The 19,256-nt window shown below is 33.2% G+C and overlaps 1 protein-coding gene across 9 annotated transcripts in view; it reads right to left on the bottom strand.

Annotated features, from left to right (window-relative positions):
- Positions 1 to 2,762: 2,762 nt before the first annotated feature.
- LOC149798376 (E3 ubiquitin-protein ligase HERC2-like) overlaps positions 2,763 to 19,256 on the bottom strand; it is a 246,570-nt gene continuing 230,076 nt past the window's right edge. For all 9 annotated transcript variants that reach the window (XM_089963537.1, XM_089963538.1, XM_089963543.1 and 6 more), the window contains 8 exons: positions 17,317 to 17,400; positions 13,433 to 13,574; positions 12,797 to 12,991; positions 9,736 to 9,870; positions 9,043 to 9,205; positions 8,279 to 8,384; positions 5,943 to 6,155; positions 2,763 to 4,850 (listed from right to left, as the gene is read on the bottom strand). In XM_089963537.1, coding sequence (XP_089819663.1) covers positions 4,575 to 4,850; positions 5,943 to 6,155; positions 8,279 to 8,384; positions 9,043 to 9,205; positions 9,736 to 9,870; positions 12,797 to 12,991; positions 13,433 to 13,574; positions 17,317 to 17,400 — 1,314 coding nt within the window. In that variant the 3' untranslated portion in view covers positions 2,763 to 4,574. The remainder of the gene's footprint in view (positions 4,851 to 5,942; positions 6,156 to 8,278; positions 8,385 to 9,042; positions 9,206 to 9,735; positions 9,871 to 12,796; positions 12,992 to 13,432; positions 13,575 to 17,316; positions 17,401 to 19,256) is intronic.

The following is a 19,256-nucleotide window of genomic DNA, read 5'->3' as shown; positions in this document are numbered from 1 at the left end:
AAAAGGATGAGTCAGCATGTCGTTGAATGAACTGTCTTAGCTTCATAATGATTCATCCTAAGTGTGAAGAAAATCCATTTAGGGGGTTCAGGAAATGTATGTAAATTAAAAAATGTAACCAAAGCTATCGTGAAAATTTTCTATGGCACTCAACAAAAAGTTAAGTCTGTAATACTGTTAGAAATGTTACCACACCTGCAAATGCAAAAATGTTAACTCAGCTTCCCTCAACTGGATATTTAGTTGTGAAAAATATAAAATGTATTTCAATATAATACATAGATTTACTAATTTTCGTACTTTCACCAGTATTATTGTATACTGTATTTACATTGACCTACATTTGTTTTTCAATTTCCCAGATGTCTGTAAGCAGACTAAAATATTTACAGTATACATGTGTTTAGACACAAGTATATGTTGCTTTATATACCGTATTTGCCAGCCGGTAAGCTGATGCAGAGAAGAAGTTAAATTTGCAAATTTTGTAAATTTTCCATCCTTCATCCATATATAAATTGATGCTGAGTATAAGTCGAGGCCAGATCAATATCTCAGCTGTCTTTTTCATTTTGTTTCACACAGCATCCCAAATTTTATTGTATCTGTAACTCAGTATATTTTCAGGTCAGTGTCATTAAATGTAGCTAAAAGTACATAACATGTTTACATACGTTTGAAATGAATGAGGTACTTTTTACTACAATTAATAATGTCTACCTGAAAATGTAATGAATTACAGACAGCCTCATTTCTCTATTGGCAGCCTCACTAATTTGATCTGATCTGCTGTATCTTATCCTCAAACGTGTTAACTTGGATGACTTGACCACAGCTGTAGCATATTTAGTTAGCATGTAAATAACACTGTGAAGCCCTGTGGTTCTTGGGACAATGAATATTTAACTAAAACCAGAAGGAATTGTTTACTCAGTGGTATTAAGGGATAATGGAATATAGCATTGCCCTTGTACATGAGTAAGTTCACAATCGTCATGTAAATAAACAATATAGATTACAATCATCTTGAAACCACTCTCTCTAATATCAGAGCATATTTTATTTGATCACAAGGTGCTAGAAGAAAAATGTGAGGGAATACCTGTCTCTGTCATGGTTATTTATTTTCTATCTGGTCTATTCTAATGTACATAAATGTAATCATATTGAATCAACGCAAAGTACTGGTCCATGTTACTTTAGCACAGTTACATCTGATATATGTCATTTTAATACTGAAAACCATGTAAATCTTTTAAAATCCTTCTCAATGTCAGTCCTATATTTTTGCGTACATAATCTCCTCCCCACAATGTTACAATGATAATTATTTTTACACATTAGCTTTTGTACTTTCAAAGAAATTTTTTCTATGAAAAATTACACGACATATGATACATCAATTTTAATGACATAATTTATATATATATATATATATATATATATATATATATATATATATATATATATTCAGAGTATAAGACAAATTCCAGGTTTAAAAAGTATCAGCGTACAGTACAGGCCAGCAAATATGGAATCAAAAAACGCAAAAAATAAATTATTTGAAAGCACCTAAATTTCTACTGACAACCTAGAATATTGAGATAGAACTTAGATAATCATTCGTCATCAATAGCACACAAAATTATACAAGACAAAACTGATCTTAAGAGAAACCTGATCTACCTACTTAAGAGAAACCTGATCTACCTAAGAGAAACCTGATCTACCTTTTTAAGAGAAACATGATCTACCTTCTTAAGAGAAAACTGATTTATCTAGTTAAGAGAAACCTGATCTACCTACTTAAGAGAAACCTGATCTACCTACTTAAGAGAAACCTGATCTACCTTCTTAAGAGAGAAATAATCTACCTTCTTAAGAGAAGCCCGATCTAAATTAAGAGAAAATCGATCTACCTTTTTGAGAGGAACCTGATCTACCTTCTTAAGAGAAACCTGATCTACCTTCTTAAGAGAAACCTAATCTACCTTCTTAAAAGAAACCCAATTTACCTTCTTATGAGAAACCTGATCTACCTACTTAAGAGAAAACTGACCTACCTTCTTAAGAGAAATATAATCTACCTTCTTAAGAGAAACCTGATCTACCTTCTTAAGAGAAAATTGATCTAACTACATAAGAGAAAACTGATCTAACTACTGAAGAGAAACCTGATCTGCCTTCTTAAGAGAAACCTGATCTACCTACTGAAAAGAAAACTGATTTATCTACTTAAGAGAAAACTGATCTGCCTTCTTAAGAGAAAATAGATATGCCTACTTAAGAGAAAATTGATCTACCGTTTGAGAGAAACCTGATCTACCTTAAGAGAAACCTGATTTACCTTCTTAAGAGAAACCTGACCTACCTTCTTAAGAGAAACCTGATCTAACTTCTTAAGAGAAACCGGACTAACCTTAAGAGATAATTGATCTACCTTCTTAAGAGAAACCTGATCTACCTTCTTAAGAGAAACCTGATCTGCCTACTTAAGAGAAAACTGATCTACCTAATTAAGAGAAAACTGATCTACCTACTCAAGAGAAAATTGATCTTACCTACATAAGACTACTTGCATGACATCACTAGTGAAGATTTCAATTACTTTACCTAGCAATGCTTTTGGTAGATGACAACTTGATAGCCTAGCTTTAAAGGATATTATGCATGCTGCCACTAGAACAATATCTGTACAGATAAAACTGAGCTTATATGAAGGTCCCAATATTCTGGAAAATGCAAAGAAGAGCAAGTCTATCTGATTTGATGCAATTGTTTAATTCAGTCTGATTTCAAATGAAAAACATCCTAAAGATAAATACAAGTAAAGGCATCTCAAATGAGCAAAAATGCAATTTTAAGACATCTGCTAGCTTAATGCTAATAACATAGGAAATTACTAGAAAAACTGTAGGAAAACAAAATGTCATGTATCCTTTGCTAACCAAGCACAAACACACATCTATTCTTTCCAGCAGCTGTCTTGTCCCTTTAAAGGCAATAAAAAATAATTATCTTCAAATGGTACAGTCTCCATTTAAAGTGATACAAGTAAAGTGTTTGTGTCATGTTAATTTTATTTTTTTGTAACAGTCTATTATATCTTTGGAGCCAATATGCTCCAAACTTAATGTACTCTTGTTTTCTCTTATGATTCTTAATATCAAATCCTGTAATCAAGGACATTTAAAAAAACAAAATATGACACCATTGTGGACAGCATGATTAAAAAAGTTTGCAAAATTTAGAGTTTTACCTTAAAATCAGGTCTTATTATCCTTTTATATAGCAGTAAAACAACTTTGTCATAAAGGGTTAATAAAAACTTAACCCGCTCTGACGTAATTGTCTCCCTAGCTTTTTCATGCAGGCCATGAATCAAGTTATTTGTTCTAAAGAGATTAGAACAAATTATATATAAATATTTTAATAATTAAACCATACATACATTCAAAATCAGTATTTGGTTTGAGAATAATTATTTAAATAATTTAAGATACAAGTTAAAGCTTAAACAGAAACTTAAATCTTCTCATATAGAAAAATCCTAATTTCTGCATGTTCCTTTGTGAATCAATTTACTTAGAACAAGTAAATATAGCTCTTTAACAAAAGACAGATAACAAACAATTTATATAAATTGTTTTTATAAAAGTCATGCCTAAATTCTATACTCTGTACAGAAGGCAATTAATTCTAAATTCACTAAAATTTTACACTGATATGTTTGTGAAAAAACACATTTGAAGATCACTTAGGTTGTGTAAATTATATACATTAATTACAAGTAACTCATGACCTACTGAACTTCAAATTTTGTACAAACACTTCCCATTGTTCCTTCTAGGCAGGCTATATAGATCAGATGCATTTTGAGAGCATATATTAAATACATAAATAAAAAGCAATGAAAGTTAAAGGAAACATTCATACTTATTTGCTTGTTTATCAGTAAAAGAAGAAAGTACTTATTAAAATACGTGTCTTTCACACATCTGCAGTTTATGGAAATTATTTTATGAAACTTATCAATTTTCCAATTCATATTGCATTCTTTGCCTTCTTCATGACTTATAGGCATTTCTCCCACCCTCATTTTTTGTAATACAATAAATATTAAACATTTGTTTGCCAATGAGAAATAAATTTGGTGTCCAAATTTGTCTGATTTCAATTTAACATGGTTCACTATCAATTCCTAACAGCTCGTAATGGTAGAAGACATAGTTAAGCCTTGCCCATGATGCTGTGTACCAATGAAAAGTTAGTTCAAGAGATATTGGTGTGATAATTTTAAAACATATATATAACTCCTATAAACTAAGGAAAAAGCACTTGCAAATCTCAAACAGTCAATGTGTATCACAGTCTAGATATCAGGGTTTACGATCTGGCATTTGAGGAATGATATCATAAAGTGTACAGCATTTGAAGACATTAATTAGTATATGTAAATTGAGCTCCAATCTTCCTCTCCATATCCAACACAGAGTATATGACCCCATATCCGATTTTAAAGCATGCACAATGTTTATTCAAAGACATTTGTCAAGTCACCACAAATATTTGTTTCACATCTGACTATCATCAGAATCTAAAATCTCTCCATCTGAATCAATACTGTGCATATCATCTGAATCATCGGAAGGCTCCGGCGTTAATTCATCATCTCCTGTGAGGGCAACACGTGCATAGTCATCTGTATCAATAGATTTACAAAAGTAGATGGCATACTTCAGCTTTTCCTGTAGTACAAGCTTACATGAATAGCGTGGCAACTTCAGCAGGAAGAAACAGGTGTAACTCTCTGGCAAGAAATGATCAGGAGGGTTGTACTTGTCCAGCACCTGCAAACACGAAAGTTAACAATGATGTACACGTGTAAACTCCAGTTAGTTTTTTAAATAACATTTCTTTCTGGTCTGGAATTCATAAAAACTTTGCAAGTAAAGCCCTAAACTTTTACTTGAAACTCAATTGTATAATTGTTTAATAATAACGCATACAAAGTAATCAGTAAATTACATAAAATATAAGTTCTCAACTTGCCTTTTTGTCTCTATTTTTATGTCCCCATCCCCCTTAAAGTCCATCCATACTGTTATCGCTGTTTTATTTTCTTTAAAAATTCCACTTGTCTGATTACGATTCTGAGAAGACAGTTGTTGTTGTTTTGGGTTTAATGCCATTTTTCAGCACATGATAGGCTATACATGCTGGCCAGTATAACTGATAGAGGAAGATCCTGGGAAATAGCTGCTTTGAACCACCAATCCATAGGAGCTACTGTAAGCTTTCACACATACCTACATTGGCTAAGCCTGAGACTTCAATCCATGTTGAGAGAGGTGAAATGGTGATCAATAAAGGTGAGTGCTTTAGATCACCAAGAAAAAAATATCAATGTAAGAAACAATACAAGCCTCTGAACTATTCATATCCATGACTGCTTCCTATATAGAAGAAATGGCTAAATGTATCTGGGATTTACATGACTTCAGCACTGCAATGACGGTTAGTGACATGTACTTCAGTCTATTTACAGTCTGTAGCATGCAAAGCTACCTGTAGGTTTAAGGAAACCAGTAGCAAGATTCAACTCTTTATTTTTTTTCTTCATTTGGGTTCAGAACAATCTGCACCCTACATACGATCTTCCTTTGTGATGATGGTTTTAAGAAATTAAATGAATGTCAGTAGTATAATATTTGGTTTTGTGATGTAGTCATTCACAGCAATGTTGATCAAACACATCTGGTCTGGTCAATTTTAGCAGGTGGTTACTCAAAATAGTTCTTTTGTATAATAAAATTGATTCATGCATGACAATTCTGGTTGTAAATGACAGGTGCTTGCTTGTAGCAATGATCATTCAGGTCAGATGGATGTAAAGTAGAATTATCAGATTACAAGAACATTCAGAGGTATCAAAAACAAACCTGGAGAACAAAATCTCTGCCTCTAAAGTCAGCAATAGTTCTTGGAAGTCTGGTGCGACCCCAGACAAATCTGAGGAAGAGAGACCTCTCAGCATTTGAAAATTCATCCATCACCTCCCAGAACCACTGGACTAGTGGTGTGTTCACATCAATTCCTTTGTATGTAGCCACGGACTTCAGGAGGTTGAGAGGAATATCTGGACTACCACACACCTGAAACAAGAAAAATATGTCATTTCGATTATTTTGTTGACAGCTCTGGAACCATCAGGAATGTAACTCCCTTTCAGTGTAAACTGTTAGCTGGAAAATTACTGTGAATTTACTTTTATTCATGAACTACAGCTCTGTGTGTGTTTCTGTGTGTACATGTATGTGTGCATGCTTGTGTGCATGTGTGTGTGGTTTCCTAGGTATACAGTACTGATTAAAAGGCAAATTCTAACAATATAAAGATAAAAGAATTCAACCAAAAACCCAGGAAACTTTGGGAAGATAAGATATTCCAAAAACTAACATCTTAAACATCAAAGAAAAAGGAACAAATGTTAACTAAGCAACTGGTATATAAAAAAAAGATAAAGGTAAATTTAAAATCCTTAAAACTGCACCAACATTTATTATTTTGACTGCATTCCCTTAAGAAGCCCAAAATTTTCTCCAGTGGTACATCATCATAAAGATTCTGAATCAGGTTTACATAAAAAATGTTTGTCTCACAGGGTGGAAGTGTCAGGTTTGCATAAAAAATGTCTGTCTCACAGGGTGGAAGTGCCAGGTTTGCATAAAAAATGTCTCGTTCACAGGGTGGAAGTGTCAGGTTTACATAAAAAATATCTGTCTCACTGGGTGGAAGTGTCAGGTTTGCATAAAAGATGTCTGTCTGACAGGGTGGAAGTGTCCTACAAACCTATGAACTGTATGTAGTACAACCTAATGAATGAAAAATTTCATTTTGGAAAGAAATGATGAATCACTTTAGATCATGCAGAATGTATTATTTCCACCCCTTCCCCTTCAAATCAAGACAGGCGATTGTATGGATTAAAGAGTATGTCGATATGGTCATGTGGACACATTTACTTAAATTAAATATTGTTATCTAAAATCTAACGCTAAAATAGTTTTAACCAAAGGAGATTCAATTCTGATTAGTGAGTACTGTCATCAACAAATTTATGATGAAAATTACTGATTGCTATGGACTTGTATATTGGTGGCCAGATACTAACATGGAGGAAGAAAAGAGCATGTTGGGTCTAATCGTCATAATATAGGGTTGTGCAAATTTTGTTTTCTTCAGAATGTGCAGCTTTAATTGTGACATCACACTATGCGACAATACAGTTTCTACTGGACCACACCTTAAGGCTGACCTTGTCCAAAAATTTCCACATACTTGAACACTGAGGTTGCCATATGTGTTTGTTGGGGCATATAAATAATAACCTTGCAAAGGAATATGGCTGTATGTGAATCCAAATAAAGTAAATAGTTGCCAAATAAAGTTATGTGCAATCAAATTCTAAACAAACAACACATGTTACAGAAAAAGTAATGAATGCATACACAATTTGCAGGACTTTTACTTTAGTAGTGTTGCTGTTGTGGTATAATGACTTTTACCTCTGGGAGATACTAGGATGGAAGTTAATGACACCACATCATCTTGAAATGCAGTTACAAAAGAGAATACCTTTATGACCCTATTGAGGGATTACTGTACATTTGCCTTGCGAGTTCACTTAAATCCCTGTTTCTACTACTTATGTGATGAGGAATCACACACATTTGAAATATCTACTTCTCATACCCATAAAACCAGAAGACCTTAATCTCTAAACACCTGATATTGGCTGCAAAAGGCAGTATTCATGCAGGAACTTTGCGCATAGTTTCTGTTTTTGCCACATTTATAATGGCCAAATAAAGTTGTATTCTGACCGATTCCTCAACAACAGATACCTACATCACATTCAAACACTGAAATCAAGCGTACCATTCTAAAATTGAAGCATCATTAAAAATATAAAATAATTTAACTTAGCAAAATGGCTTTAAAGGTTTCAACTGCAAGTCTTGGGAATACATTATGCTTTTTCTCTTGACATGTTCATCCAAAATTTTGATTTCAAAATTTTTTTAAACAATAAAGAAAAAAATATTTCAGAAGAATTCAGATTGCAATATTTTCAATGAATTTAAAATAAAGTCTAAAAAAATTTGAAATGGTTCATGTTTTCCTGTGCATCAAATGAAGTTTTTTTCTTCTATATTACCAGCTGTAAATTGTATAAATGCTACACAGTCAATATAAGTCAGTCCCTTTTTCTTACCATAGTTTCCAGTTCCAGGCCAGTGAAAAGGGATAAGAGAGGTACAGGGATCACTTTACTCATGCCTTCCCTTACCCATCGCACCTGGTCATCAAATTCATGTAACCTGAAATGGAAAGATGACAAATTCTATCTAATAAAATCAATCAAGGTTGTCACATGAGTGCAATTAATGTTTCAAACTGAATAATTTTAATTATGAATGCCTTATTCAACAGGTTTCTGGTACAGAAAAATTTAAATTTTGTAATCAACCACCTGAGCATTGTAAAACAATTCTTTTTGTGGGTTTCAAATTTTGTGGCTTGGGTAAGAAGTACATATTCATCGTTACCTAATTTCATGGATATGTCATTTACAAAAAAAGAAGAGAAAAAAAGGAAAAAAAGAATGCTGCAAATGTCTCTGTGTAAGTTTACTTGCATAGTTCTTTTTAACTGCCAAGTGTTGAAACTATCTCTAAGATTTACAAATTAGCCACTGTGCCACCCACACTGGATGTGAGTTAGATGGTGTTAAGTTTATCAAAATGGTCATCGTGACAGCCATATTGGATGTAAAATCAGTATATTTTTTATTCTAGTCCAAACTAACCACGGGCTGAACATGCATTTAAACTTTCATGGTAATCCTCCATGCAGTTTTGGAGGTGTAGTGATAATGAAATTGTGCTAAAGAATAGATGGAAGACTATGAACAGGCCATTCCCTAAGTCTTTGGTCTATGACCAATATAACTAAAAATATTGTGATTTGACAGCATACCTGTAGTTGATGGCAGCTTTGATATATTCCATTCTGTTCTCTGGGGTTATACGAGAGTACTTGCTACTCAGGTTAACCTCCTCTCCTGTAGCACTGGGGACACTGAATGGCATGTCTGCACTGCACAAGTCTTCATTAACCATCTCCTTGATGCACATCAGACCTGGAAAATTAAAATTAAAATCAAGGTTAACAGTAACTTCAAATTAAATTAAAATGTAAGACAGCAAACCTCCTTCAAAAAATGTTTAAAATAAAAAGGTGATAGCTTGTTTTTGCTAAAAACACTATACTCTTTAAAGCCGAGTACCCTTTTTATACATCCAGAAAGTAAAATATCTTAACAGTGAGTTTAATCTAAAAACTTTAACACTGACCTTAATCTAGATTACTCTTTTGACAGATGTACCAGGTAATTCAATCAACTAGTGTAGGCACTGCAGATGCAACAGTATGAACTTATATTACCTGGAAATCCAACCCTAATGTTATAACTCTGAACCTCTGTAGCTCTGGTTTAAACACCAGCTTCTGGTGTGTGCTATACAAAAGGTTAGTGGTTTTCTCTTGTTTCTCCATTTCTGTGACACAAACACCACCCTATGCAAAATACTAGTGTTGCGACCATTATCATAAAATCTGAAGTCCTTTCAAGAACTGATGTAAAGAAAATGTAGGTTAAGCTTTAATTACCTGGCACAAAGTCTTTATCCACCTCAGTAAGGTCAGCCACTGTGAGTGGCATGCCAGCAAGCTGCTGCCAGACTGGTTCTGCAACGTTCAAGCTTAGAGGACTTCCACTTCTGATAGCAATACCACATAAGATTCCTGAAAATGTAAATTTATCAGGATTATCACCTGCTAATGTTGGGAACTGCAGCATACCTGAACTGTGTTTGTCAGAGATCACGAAAAGCAAAATATGACCTACTGTATGTATTTGCTTATAAGAGGAGTCTAACTGCAAACTTCATAGACCTGGATATGATGTTGTATAAGTCACCATCAGATCTGGATCTGTGTAGTTTTTTTAAGAGTAAAAAGTAGAAGAAAAAAAAACAACAAAGACCCTAAGCTGAGGGCATATTATGCAGATCAGGATCTTTGCTGTTTGCAGTTATACTCGACTTAAAAAAGCGAGTATAGATGGTACACTGGATCAATAATAAAACTAGGTCACCTCTGATGAAGCACTATTTGCAGATTTTCTAATGATTCTGAGTGCCTCCGTGAGAAGATGGAAGGTTTCACAACATATCTGCTACTGCATTTGGTGAGTGTTTGCCTAGCAAGTCCAAATGCATTATGAAATCAGTGACAACATATCCACCACTGCCTTTGGTGAATGTGAGGCTAACAAGCCTAAATGCATTAGGAAGTCAATGAAGCCTCTTTTCCAAAAGGGAAAGTAACGAATTCAAAACCAACTGTAGCATAACGGCATCTTCTAATGCTTTTCTTAGTTACCATATATACCTACTTATAAAGCAGATCTGACTGCAAACAACACAGATACTGATCTGCTGGTATATAATACACAGGCAGATCAGGGTCTACGTTGTTTTGCTACCAATCACTCCTAATAAACTACATGGACCCAGATCTGCCAGTGCATTATGTTAAAGCAAGTTTGGATGTATGCAGTCTGCAATTGGATATGACATACAAGTGAGAGGACAGGGCATGTTTAACTCAGATTCTGCAAAATATCACAACCACCACAAACGGAGCGATACAAATTCTGAGACTTTTGCACACTGCTCAAGAACACCCCAAATCACATCCAGAGATTTAATTTTTATCAAACATCCATCTTGAATGGTACAGGAAAAGTGGCACCACATTTAGCATACTGTATATACTGGTTTATAAGCCGAGTCCAACTTCAAACTGTACAGACCCAGATCAGCCATCACATAATGCACCATAAGATATGGGACTTTGTTAGGAGTAATCAGTAGAACAAACAACATAGACCCTGATCTGTAGGAGCATTATGCTATGGCAGATCAGAGTTGTTGATAGCAGTTTTTTTTTTACTCCACTCATAAGCAAATACATATGGTACATGCATTTAAAGCAATTATTACATTTATTGACTTGCAAAGTTAATATTCATCTAAAATAAAGTAAATAATTCATGATAAACCCCTTACATTCTTTAATATTTGTTTTTTTGAAGACAGGCTCTTGTTAAAACCTGAAAAAATACATTAGGCACATTATCATAATAGATGTCACTGAAACTTACCATCTGTACTTGCTTATAAGTCGAGTCAAACTACAAACAACAAAGATCCAGATCTGCCATTGCATAATGCACTAGCAGATCAAGGTCAATGTTTTGTTACACTGATTACTCCTAACAAACTGCACAGACCCAGACCTGCCAACACATTAAGCAATGGCAGATCTAGGTCGGTGCAGTTTGCAGTTGGACTCATTTTATTTGCAAGTATAGATGATATTGTTTATACTCACAAGTCAAAACCATCTGTAAACAACACAGACCCTGATCTGCTATCACACAATATGCTGTCAGATCAGAGTCCAAGTCGGTTGTTCTGCTGAATATTCCTAACATACTGCAAATCCCCCCAAAAAAACCCCAAACAAACAGAGGGTCTAGTTGTATTAAAAAGATTGTGTAACAAGCATTAAGCTATATAAAAAAGGAACAAAATCTGCAAAAGCAAAGTGATTTGTTGTGAGTAGCAAAGTCATATGTCAATGAGAGGCAGTGTTATAAAAAATTTAACACTGAAGATAATCTAGGGTGTGGACAGACATACAGATGGACATACACAAGGACACCAAATTAACTGTTATATCAAACCTCCACCAAATGGCATACATGCCTACCCCCGAGAGGTATACGTGTAATTATTGCCATTATATGTGGCAGAAAAGCGTTATTTGGGTGTAAAAAGTGTAATCTCTATACTACATGCCTGAATTATAGCAGTATGAATGAGATACATTTCTACTACTAACCTGATTCTGCAGCTGGTCAATACCCTTGTCATAAAGGGAAAAATCCGTATCAATTAGAACCAGAATACAAACACAAAATATACTAAAAAAATAATTTAAATACAGCACTCCCTTCAAGTAGTCAACATATGTAAATTTTGCTAAATAATTGGGAACTTGAAATCTGTGAAGGGGTCAGGTAATCAGATTACTATATTACATTACTTTTAAAGTTTGTAAAACAGTGCTGATTTGTCACTTTCTCTGATCTGATGTGTTTTGAAGTTTGAAAAGATACATCTGCTCTAATATCTGCCATCATATGACATGCACAACTCACACAGTAAAAAATTTCACTTAACATCTAGCACCATTTTCTTTAAAAGTACAGACTAGTTCACAACTTCTCTAGCTGATCAATAAACTGAAGCTGTGAGGCAAACATCACATTTGAAGAAACCGATCTGTTTTCTTGGAATGGGTCATATTTACTGTTGCTATAAATACCAAATAAGGAAAGTACTTTTATGCTATTCTAATGCAGCAGTCACCTTTTTAAGAATATCCTTAAGTTAATAAGAGTGCAATTAAAGAGATGACAAAAAAAAAAACAACAACTTTGTTTTGCATTATTTTAATTTTATTTTTCAGTGTACCAAAAAGGTATTTTTCATTTATACAATTTAATGTCATGCATAATTTGGTGGGAAAAAAACCATAATGATTAGGCCAAAACCACAATGGTTGACAAGTATGAAGAAAAAAAGACTACTATGCTTACCAAGGAATTTAAACATGTTCTGGTGGGTGGGAGACTTAAGCATGGGGTTTAACAGGAAGCAGTCCCTGTTTGCTCCTGATTCATCTCTGCCATTTGGAGTCTCAATGAGTAATGGCAAGGAGCCATTCTGTAACTCATCACACATCTCTGCAATTGACTCACTGTATCCTCCACCGCAATCATCCACACTTTCACCTGGAACAATTATAAGTGTTACAGATACTTAGCTATAACTGTATGATTTGTTAAAAATGACATATCTCAGTATACCAGAAAAAACAAAACAAATTAGAGACAATTTATAAGTGAACATGGTATGATGAATTAGGAGAGCATGTGAAAAGGTTAACTATTTGATACTTCTTTTTAAAGAAATAAAAAAGTAATTAAAGTGGCCAGAGGAGAGTGATGGAAAAAAGAAAATACCATGGAAAGCTATTTCATTAGACTGGCAACTTTATCCAATGGCGTCGTAGTACTACTGTTGTTTCAAGTCACTGGTGGTATAGAAGCTTTATAATCAATGAAATGCCATGGGATTAACATCTCTTGGTCATCAGAATACAAGAGAAAATATTCTTAAAGGACAAAAACAAAAATGCTACCAATACATAAAACCTGGTAAAGTGGGCTTACCAACAAATTTAACTTTCCAGATGCGATGGGGCAACATGAGGGAATCAGGTCCAAACACTCCAATTTTCATCGACATCTGACCAAAAGCTGACTTTAACCCATCTGGACCTGCCAGTCCACCTTTGCTCCTGTATCTCTTCACCTGGTGAGCAATATATACATCAATGAAATACTCTTTATGATAAAACATTTTTGAAAGACACTGCACCAATTTCTTTCTTTGTGTTTGTATGTGTGCTTGTGTGTGTGTATCAATGTTATCTACAAGACATTGGAACCTTAAAAATTCTTAATAAACATATTTCACACAAGTAATTTATGACCTGTAAAAGTGAATTATGGATGCAATGAAAAGTACACACATAAGTATTAAAAAAAATTCACAATTTGTCTGCTCTGGTTGAAATAGCTACTTTCTGTGTAGCAACATTTAACAATCAGTCCATTTTTATGTACACAAAACTGTTGTAAGAGGAGTTTAATGTTTACTTTTATTTATAACTCTCCAATGGACTACATACAAGCCTACAGGACTGCTCAATTTGTAACAAATAAAATATCAAACAGATATGACTTATGGCCAAGATTTCATATGCAAAAATTTTATGTGACAAATGTCTGTGTCCATTAGGATTTGTGCATTAGGATAGTACAAAATAAAAACCAGTCTTCATAAATTTAATTTACATGATATCTACTATCCCATATTTAGAGACTGGCTGGACCTAAAACATAAACAAGTTTATAACCACCTGTCTTAGACTGTTGGAGAGACATACCCTAAAATATGGAGTTTGAGGAAAATATTTGGATATTATCTACATCAAAGTGAAGTAAAATCGTGAGTTAAATATAATAATAGTCTTGGTAAAGATGTATTGTTTCTCTGGAACAAGACAGGGGGATTGCATATTCCCTTTTCTTGTTGCAATATACATAAACGAACTTTAAGAATTAGGTGTATAAGGTGCTGAGTGTTGAAATAGGTATGCTGAATGTAATTACTTTTGTTATGTGCTGAGTGTTGAAATAGGTATGCTGAATGTAATTACTTTTGTTATGTGCTGAGTGTTGAAATAGGTATGCTGAATGTAATTACTTTTGTTATGTGCTGAGTGTTGAAATAGGTATGTTGAATGTAGTTACTTTTGTTATGTGCCGAGTGTTGAAATAGGTATGTTGAATGTAATTACTTTTGTTATGTGCTGAGTGTTGAAACAGGTATGTTGAATGTAATTACTTTTGTTATGTGCTGAGTGTTGAAATAGGTATGCTGAATGTAATTACTTGTTATGTGCTGAGTGTTGAAATAGGTATGCTGAATGTAATTACTTTTGTTATGTGCTGAGTGTTGAAATAGGTATGTTGAATGTAATTACTTTTGTTATGTGCTGAGTGTTGAAATAGGTATGTTGAATGTAATTACTTTTGTTATGTGCTGAGTGTTGAAATAGGTATGCTGAATGTGATTACTTTTGTTATGTGCTGAGTGTTGAAATAGGTATGTTGAATGTAATTACTTTTGTTATGTGCTGAGTGTTGAAATAGGTATGTTGAATGTGATTACTTTTGTTATGTGCTGATGACTGTATTAACCTCTACTACTGCAGATGGTTTACAGAGACTCGGTTAAATGTCTCACATGAATACTGTTGTCATTTCAATTTAAAGTTAATTCATAAGTCATTAAGTAATGGTTTTTAGAGAAGTTGGTAGATTATTAGACTGCTGTAGTTTTAAATACAGTAATATTAATGTAGAATGTTTCTAAATTCACAAATCTTGGTTTGTACTACTAAGACATTTTACAGAAATAAACTGAACTGTAGATGCCAAAGTTCATAAAGCAATTTTAAATAAATATTAGTAAAAATTTACAAATATACTTGTAAACCATACCATTTTGACAAATTAAGTGTTCCAATATTTAAAAATGGATCAAAGTTTTGGATTCTGGGAATGCAAACTAATGAAAGTGCACATATGCAATTCTGTCCACATTAACATGGGATAAAACAGTGCATGCAAAATGATTTTTTATATATAAGGACTTGGAAGAAGATTCTTGTTGACCTTGAGGTATGAAAATAATTTTAAGAACTGGCATAAGAGTTTGAAATCTTATGATATAAAGTATTTTAATTCCATCTACATGTTGCTCAGAGATGCATATCATTTTCCAACTTCAAAAAGGGTCTTATCTTTCAGATTTATTATCAACCATTGGGTTAAATCAAAATGTAAGTGACCAGAGTGCTTTTATTTAAATTTTAATTTTGCTGATACCTTTTTTTACAGAATTGGAATTTAGACTGACTGACTCACACAGCTATTTTATACTAAGAAACTGATTATTTTTGTGTTTTTCCCCCCCTACTTAGCTAGTATTTACTGTTTCAAAATTACTCTCAATTTTATGTTCCTTTATTAAATTCAAATAACTGTTCTAAAATTTAATATAATTTTTGTTTATATTCCAAATATGATAATGCATTTATTTTTTAGAATTAAAAAAAATAAGTATTACATGGTAGATATTATTTGTATCACATAATTAAATCTGTTATTGTTTTGCATATGCAGGGTCAGCAGCATTAATGGCAATTAAGTTTTTCTTAACTGTTAAAATCTTTATCATCATAATTAAAATTTTAAAAAAGCCATTTGTTTAAATGATCATCTATATTATTCAGCTGATTTTACTAATATTATGATCAGAACATCAAGAAAGAAAAAGGACACAAGAGTTACAAGCCAGTAATATTTTTTGTGTGTTTACATCAGATTTTAATATGTAGTAATCATGCTCATTATCATACCCACCCCCCTCCAAAAAAAGAGCTTTTTTTAGTGCTTTAAATCTCTAGTTAAATAAATAAAACTTGCAGCAATAAATACTTCTATGCCTAACACTGATCACTAAAAGCAAATTCCTAAGCATATTTTTAATATTTTGTTTATGCAAACAAATGCAATTTTTTTATTAACACAAATGAGAAAATACATTTAAAATTATCACCTAAATTTAGAGTAAGAAAAAAAAAACACTTGTGTAACTTGTCCTTTGTTTTCATGAATTTCTTTAACACTGTGCATCATTCTGGATTCTGCATCTGATCAATGAATTAATGTGCATTAGTATCAGATTCATTCTCTATTTGGAATACCTTACACCTTTTCCATGATTCTATCAGCATTAGGGAAAATGTACTTCAAACAGCCAAACCATTTGCTACCGTAACTCATTCTATGACATAACTTGAGGCAAGCTGGGTATTAAAGGATTTTGTTAATTATTTAACTGCATTAGATGATCATCCATCCATTACAAATGTGCTACAGCTGATATGCCACAGTTAAAGGTACAGAGTAAGGTCAGTAATCAAGTACTGGCAGCAGTTATTTATACCTTGACTGATGATTATGGGAGAATCAGTCTTATTAGGGGACCAAAGATTGATTCTTTTTTTAACTCTGAATGATTCAGGAAAAAAAGTGTCATATATTTTTTCATTCATGAATGGAATGCTTTCTGATAAAAGTCACTACCACCTATGGCAATAAACTGCCATTAGCAATTTGGTGACAGCTTTTAATAAATTATGTCCTAAAACTGATCCACAATGAATCATCAGTTAATTAACAAGAATCATCAGTTTTCTTGCACTGAAAATTCTCCTCATATTTATGAAAAGTCAAGAATTAATAGATGTACAATTACAGTTCACTAAATAACTTTGATGTCTGATAATACTGATAGCATAAACCCAAAAGAACAATATCATAAATTTACAATAACATATACAATAGGATATAATTCAAAATATGTTGCCCTGGATATTTACACAGAATAAAACGTAAACATTATGTAATTCAAGTCAAACCTGTATCCTATTGAGCTCTACAACAGGCCCATGTTGCTTATCTCGTACCATTGTTGCCTGGACTACCTTTCTGAATGCTGCCTCCTGCAATATAAAATACAAATCTATCTAAAAACCGAATTATTTGCCTTTTGTCCTCAAAATCACTTAAGTTTTATTGACGAGACCACAATGTAGTTTACTAACCTTTTCCATCTCAAAATAAACTGAAACAGTAACCCATGCAAAGAATATAGTCCAGTTCTATCTATATCAACCCACCTTCTTTTGAGCAACTGAATGGCATTAATAAGAACAATTTACTGCAGGCCATTTAAATTGGAACTGTAATAGTCCTGTACTAAACATGGCTTCAGTACAAGACCCCTTACATAGCACAGTCCCGGATCCATTAAATTGGTTGAGGTCTATTTTATTATATACTGTATATACTTACTTCAAAGCTGAGTCCAACTGCAAACTGTACAGACCCAGATCTGCCATTGCATAATGCATCATAAGGTCTGGGTCTGTGCAATTTGTTAGGAGTAATCAGTAGAACAAACAACACAGACCTTGATCTGCAGGTGAATTATGCTATGGCAGATCCGGATCTTTCTTGTTTGCAGTTTGACTCAATTTATAAGTGAATATACATGGTAATGAACCTTAGTATAAGGTGGCCTTAATTACAATACAGAATTTTATTCACATTTCAGCTGAAACAGTGTTATAGCGAGGGAACAAGCTTATTCTGACAAAGGTCATTTTCTCTGCCATCTTAAAGAAGAAATATAAATTGACCAATTACTTGCAGATTTTACTCTGTAATTATTGGCATTTTGTTACTGTTGTGAAATATGACATCTCAATCAGAAAACCGCTGTGTATAAAGAAAGTGAACTGCAGTTCCTTGCTGCATTTAAATTTTTTTCCTATCAGTATTGTACACTGAAAATACTGAGAAACAAAAAATCAGAAACAATCTTATTCATCTTTTTCTTTCCTTTGTTTACCTCAAACACATAGTTTGATTTTTTGGAGAGGTGTCATCAGGGATTCAAAGGTATGAAGAGGTGTTCTTTAAAGTGATATTTTGTTATTAAACAAACCTAATATTGCCATTTTATAAAAAAAAACCAAAACAATGTCATAACTATAAGAAAGGTGAGTTAATGTCTCATTAATTTGCATTAAAGCAGACATATCAGAATAAAATATTTAATCCTCAAATTCTGATATGAGACTCTTCCATCAGTAGGTATGGAGGATTCATGAATACTGAAACAGAAGTTCCTTGTTCAGACATGCACTACTGGCCAAAACAGAAATTACAGGAATCCAAGATAAGTACATTTCTTCTTTTTAACTTTTGAAACCATCTCTAATATTCATCTTCAAAAGATATCTTTAAGTGCAGTATAAATTTCTTTGTCATGGTCTTTGACCTTGCACCTTGCATCATAGATAGAAGATCAATGAACTTGCCATGGACTGCCAAGACATAACCACTTTCCAAGTTTGATTAAATCAATAATTAGTACATTTTGAGGGGAAAAAAACCAATAGGTTACTGAAGTGATACAACTCAATTAGTCTTCAGCAAACTGAGTTAAATAATAAAAGTTCATTCATACTTGTTTGAATTATCATGCTTATGAGCCAGTACATCCATTAACCTAAGTCAAGATCTTTGATCTTAAAATCAATGACTGAGTGCCAACAATCAACTTGTTCATTAGAATACAAAGTCTGGCGAAAATTCCATCTATTTATGAGAATTACCTATAACAGGATTTTCAAGATGGCTACCATGAAGGCCATGCTGATTTCTTGGCATCATTTTATCATGACGTACCAGAACATCATCTGATTAAACCTGATAACCATAAGGCCAACCATTTTGGAGAAGCAGTGATAGCAAGATCTGGCAGATCTGGGTCTGTACAGCTTGCAAGTTG

The sequence above is a fragment of the Sinohyriopsis cumingii genome, chromosome 6 (assembly GCF_028554795.1).
Source record: "Sinohyriopsis cumingii isolate HCF-2022 chromosome 6, ASM2855479v2, whole genome shotgun sequence".
In the NCBI taxonomy this organism is placed as follows: domain Eukaryota; kingdom Metazoa; phylum Mollusca; class Bivalvia; order Unionida; family Unionidae; genus Sinohyriopsis; species Sinohyriopsis cumingii.
This window is presented reverse-complemented; position numbering and strand designations above follow the sequence as displayed.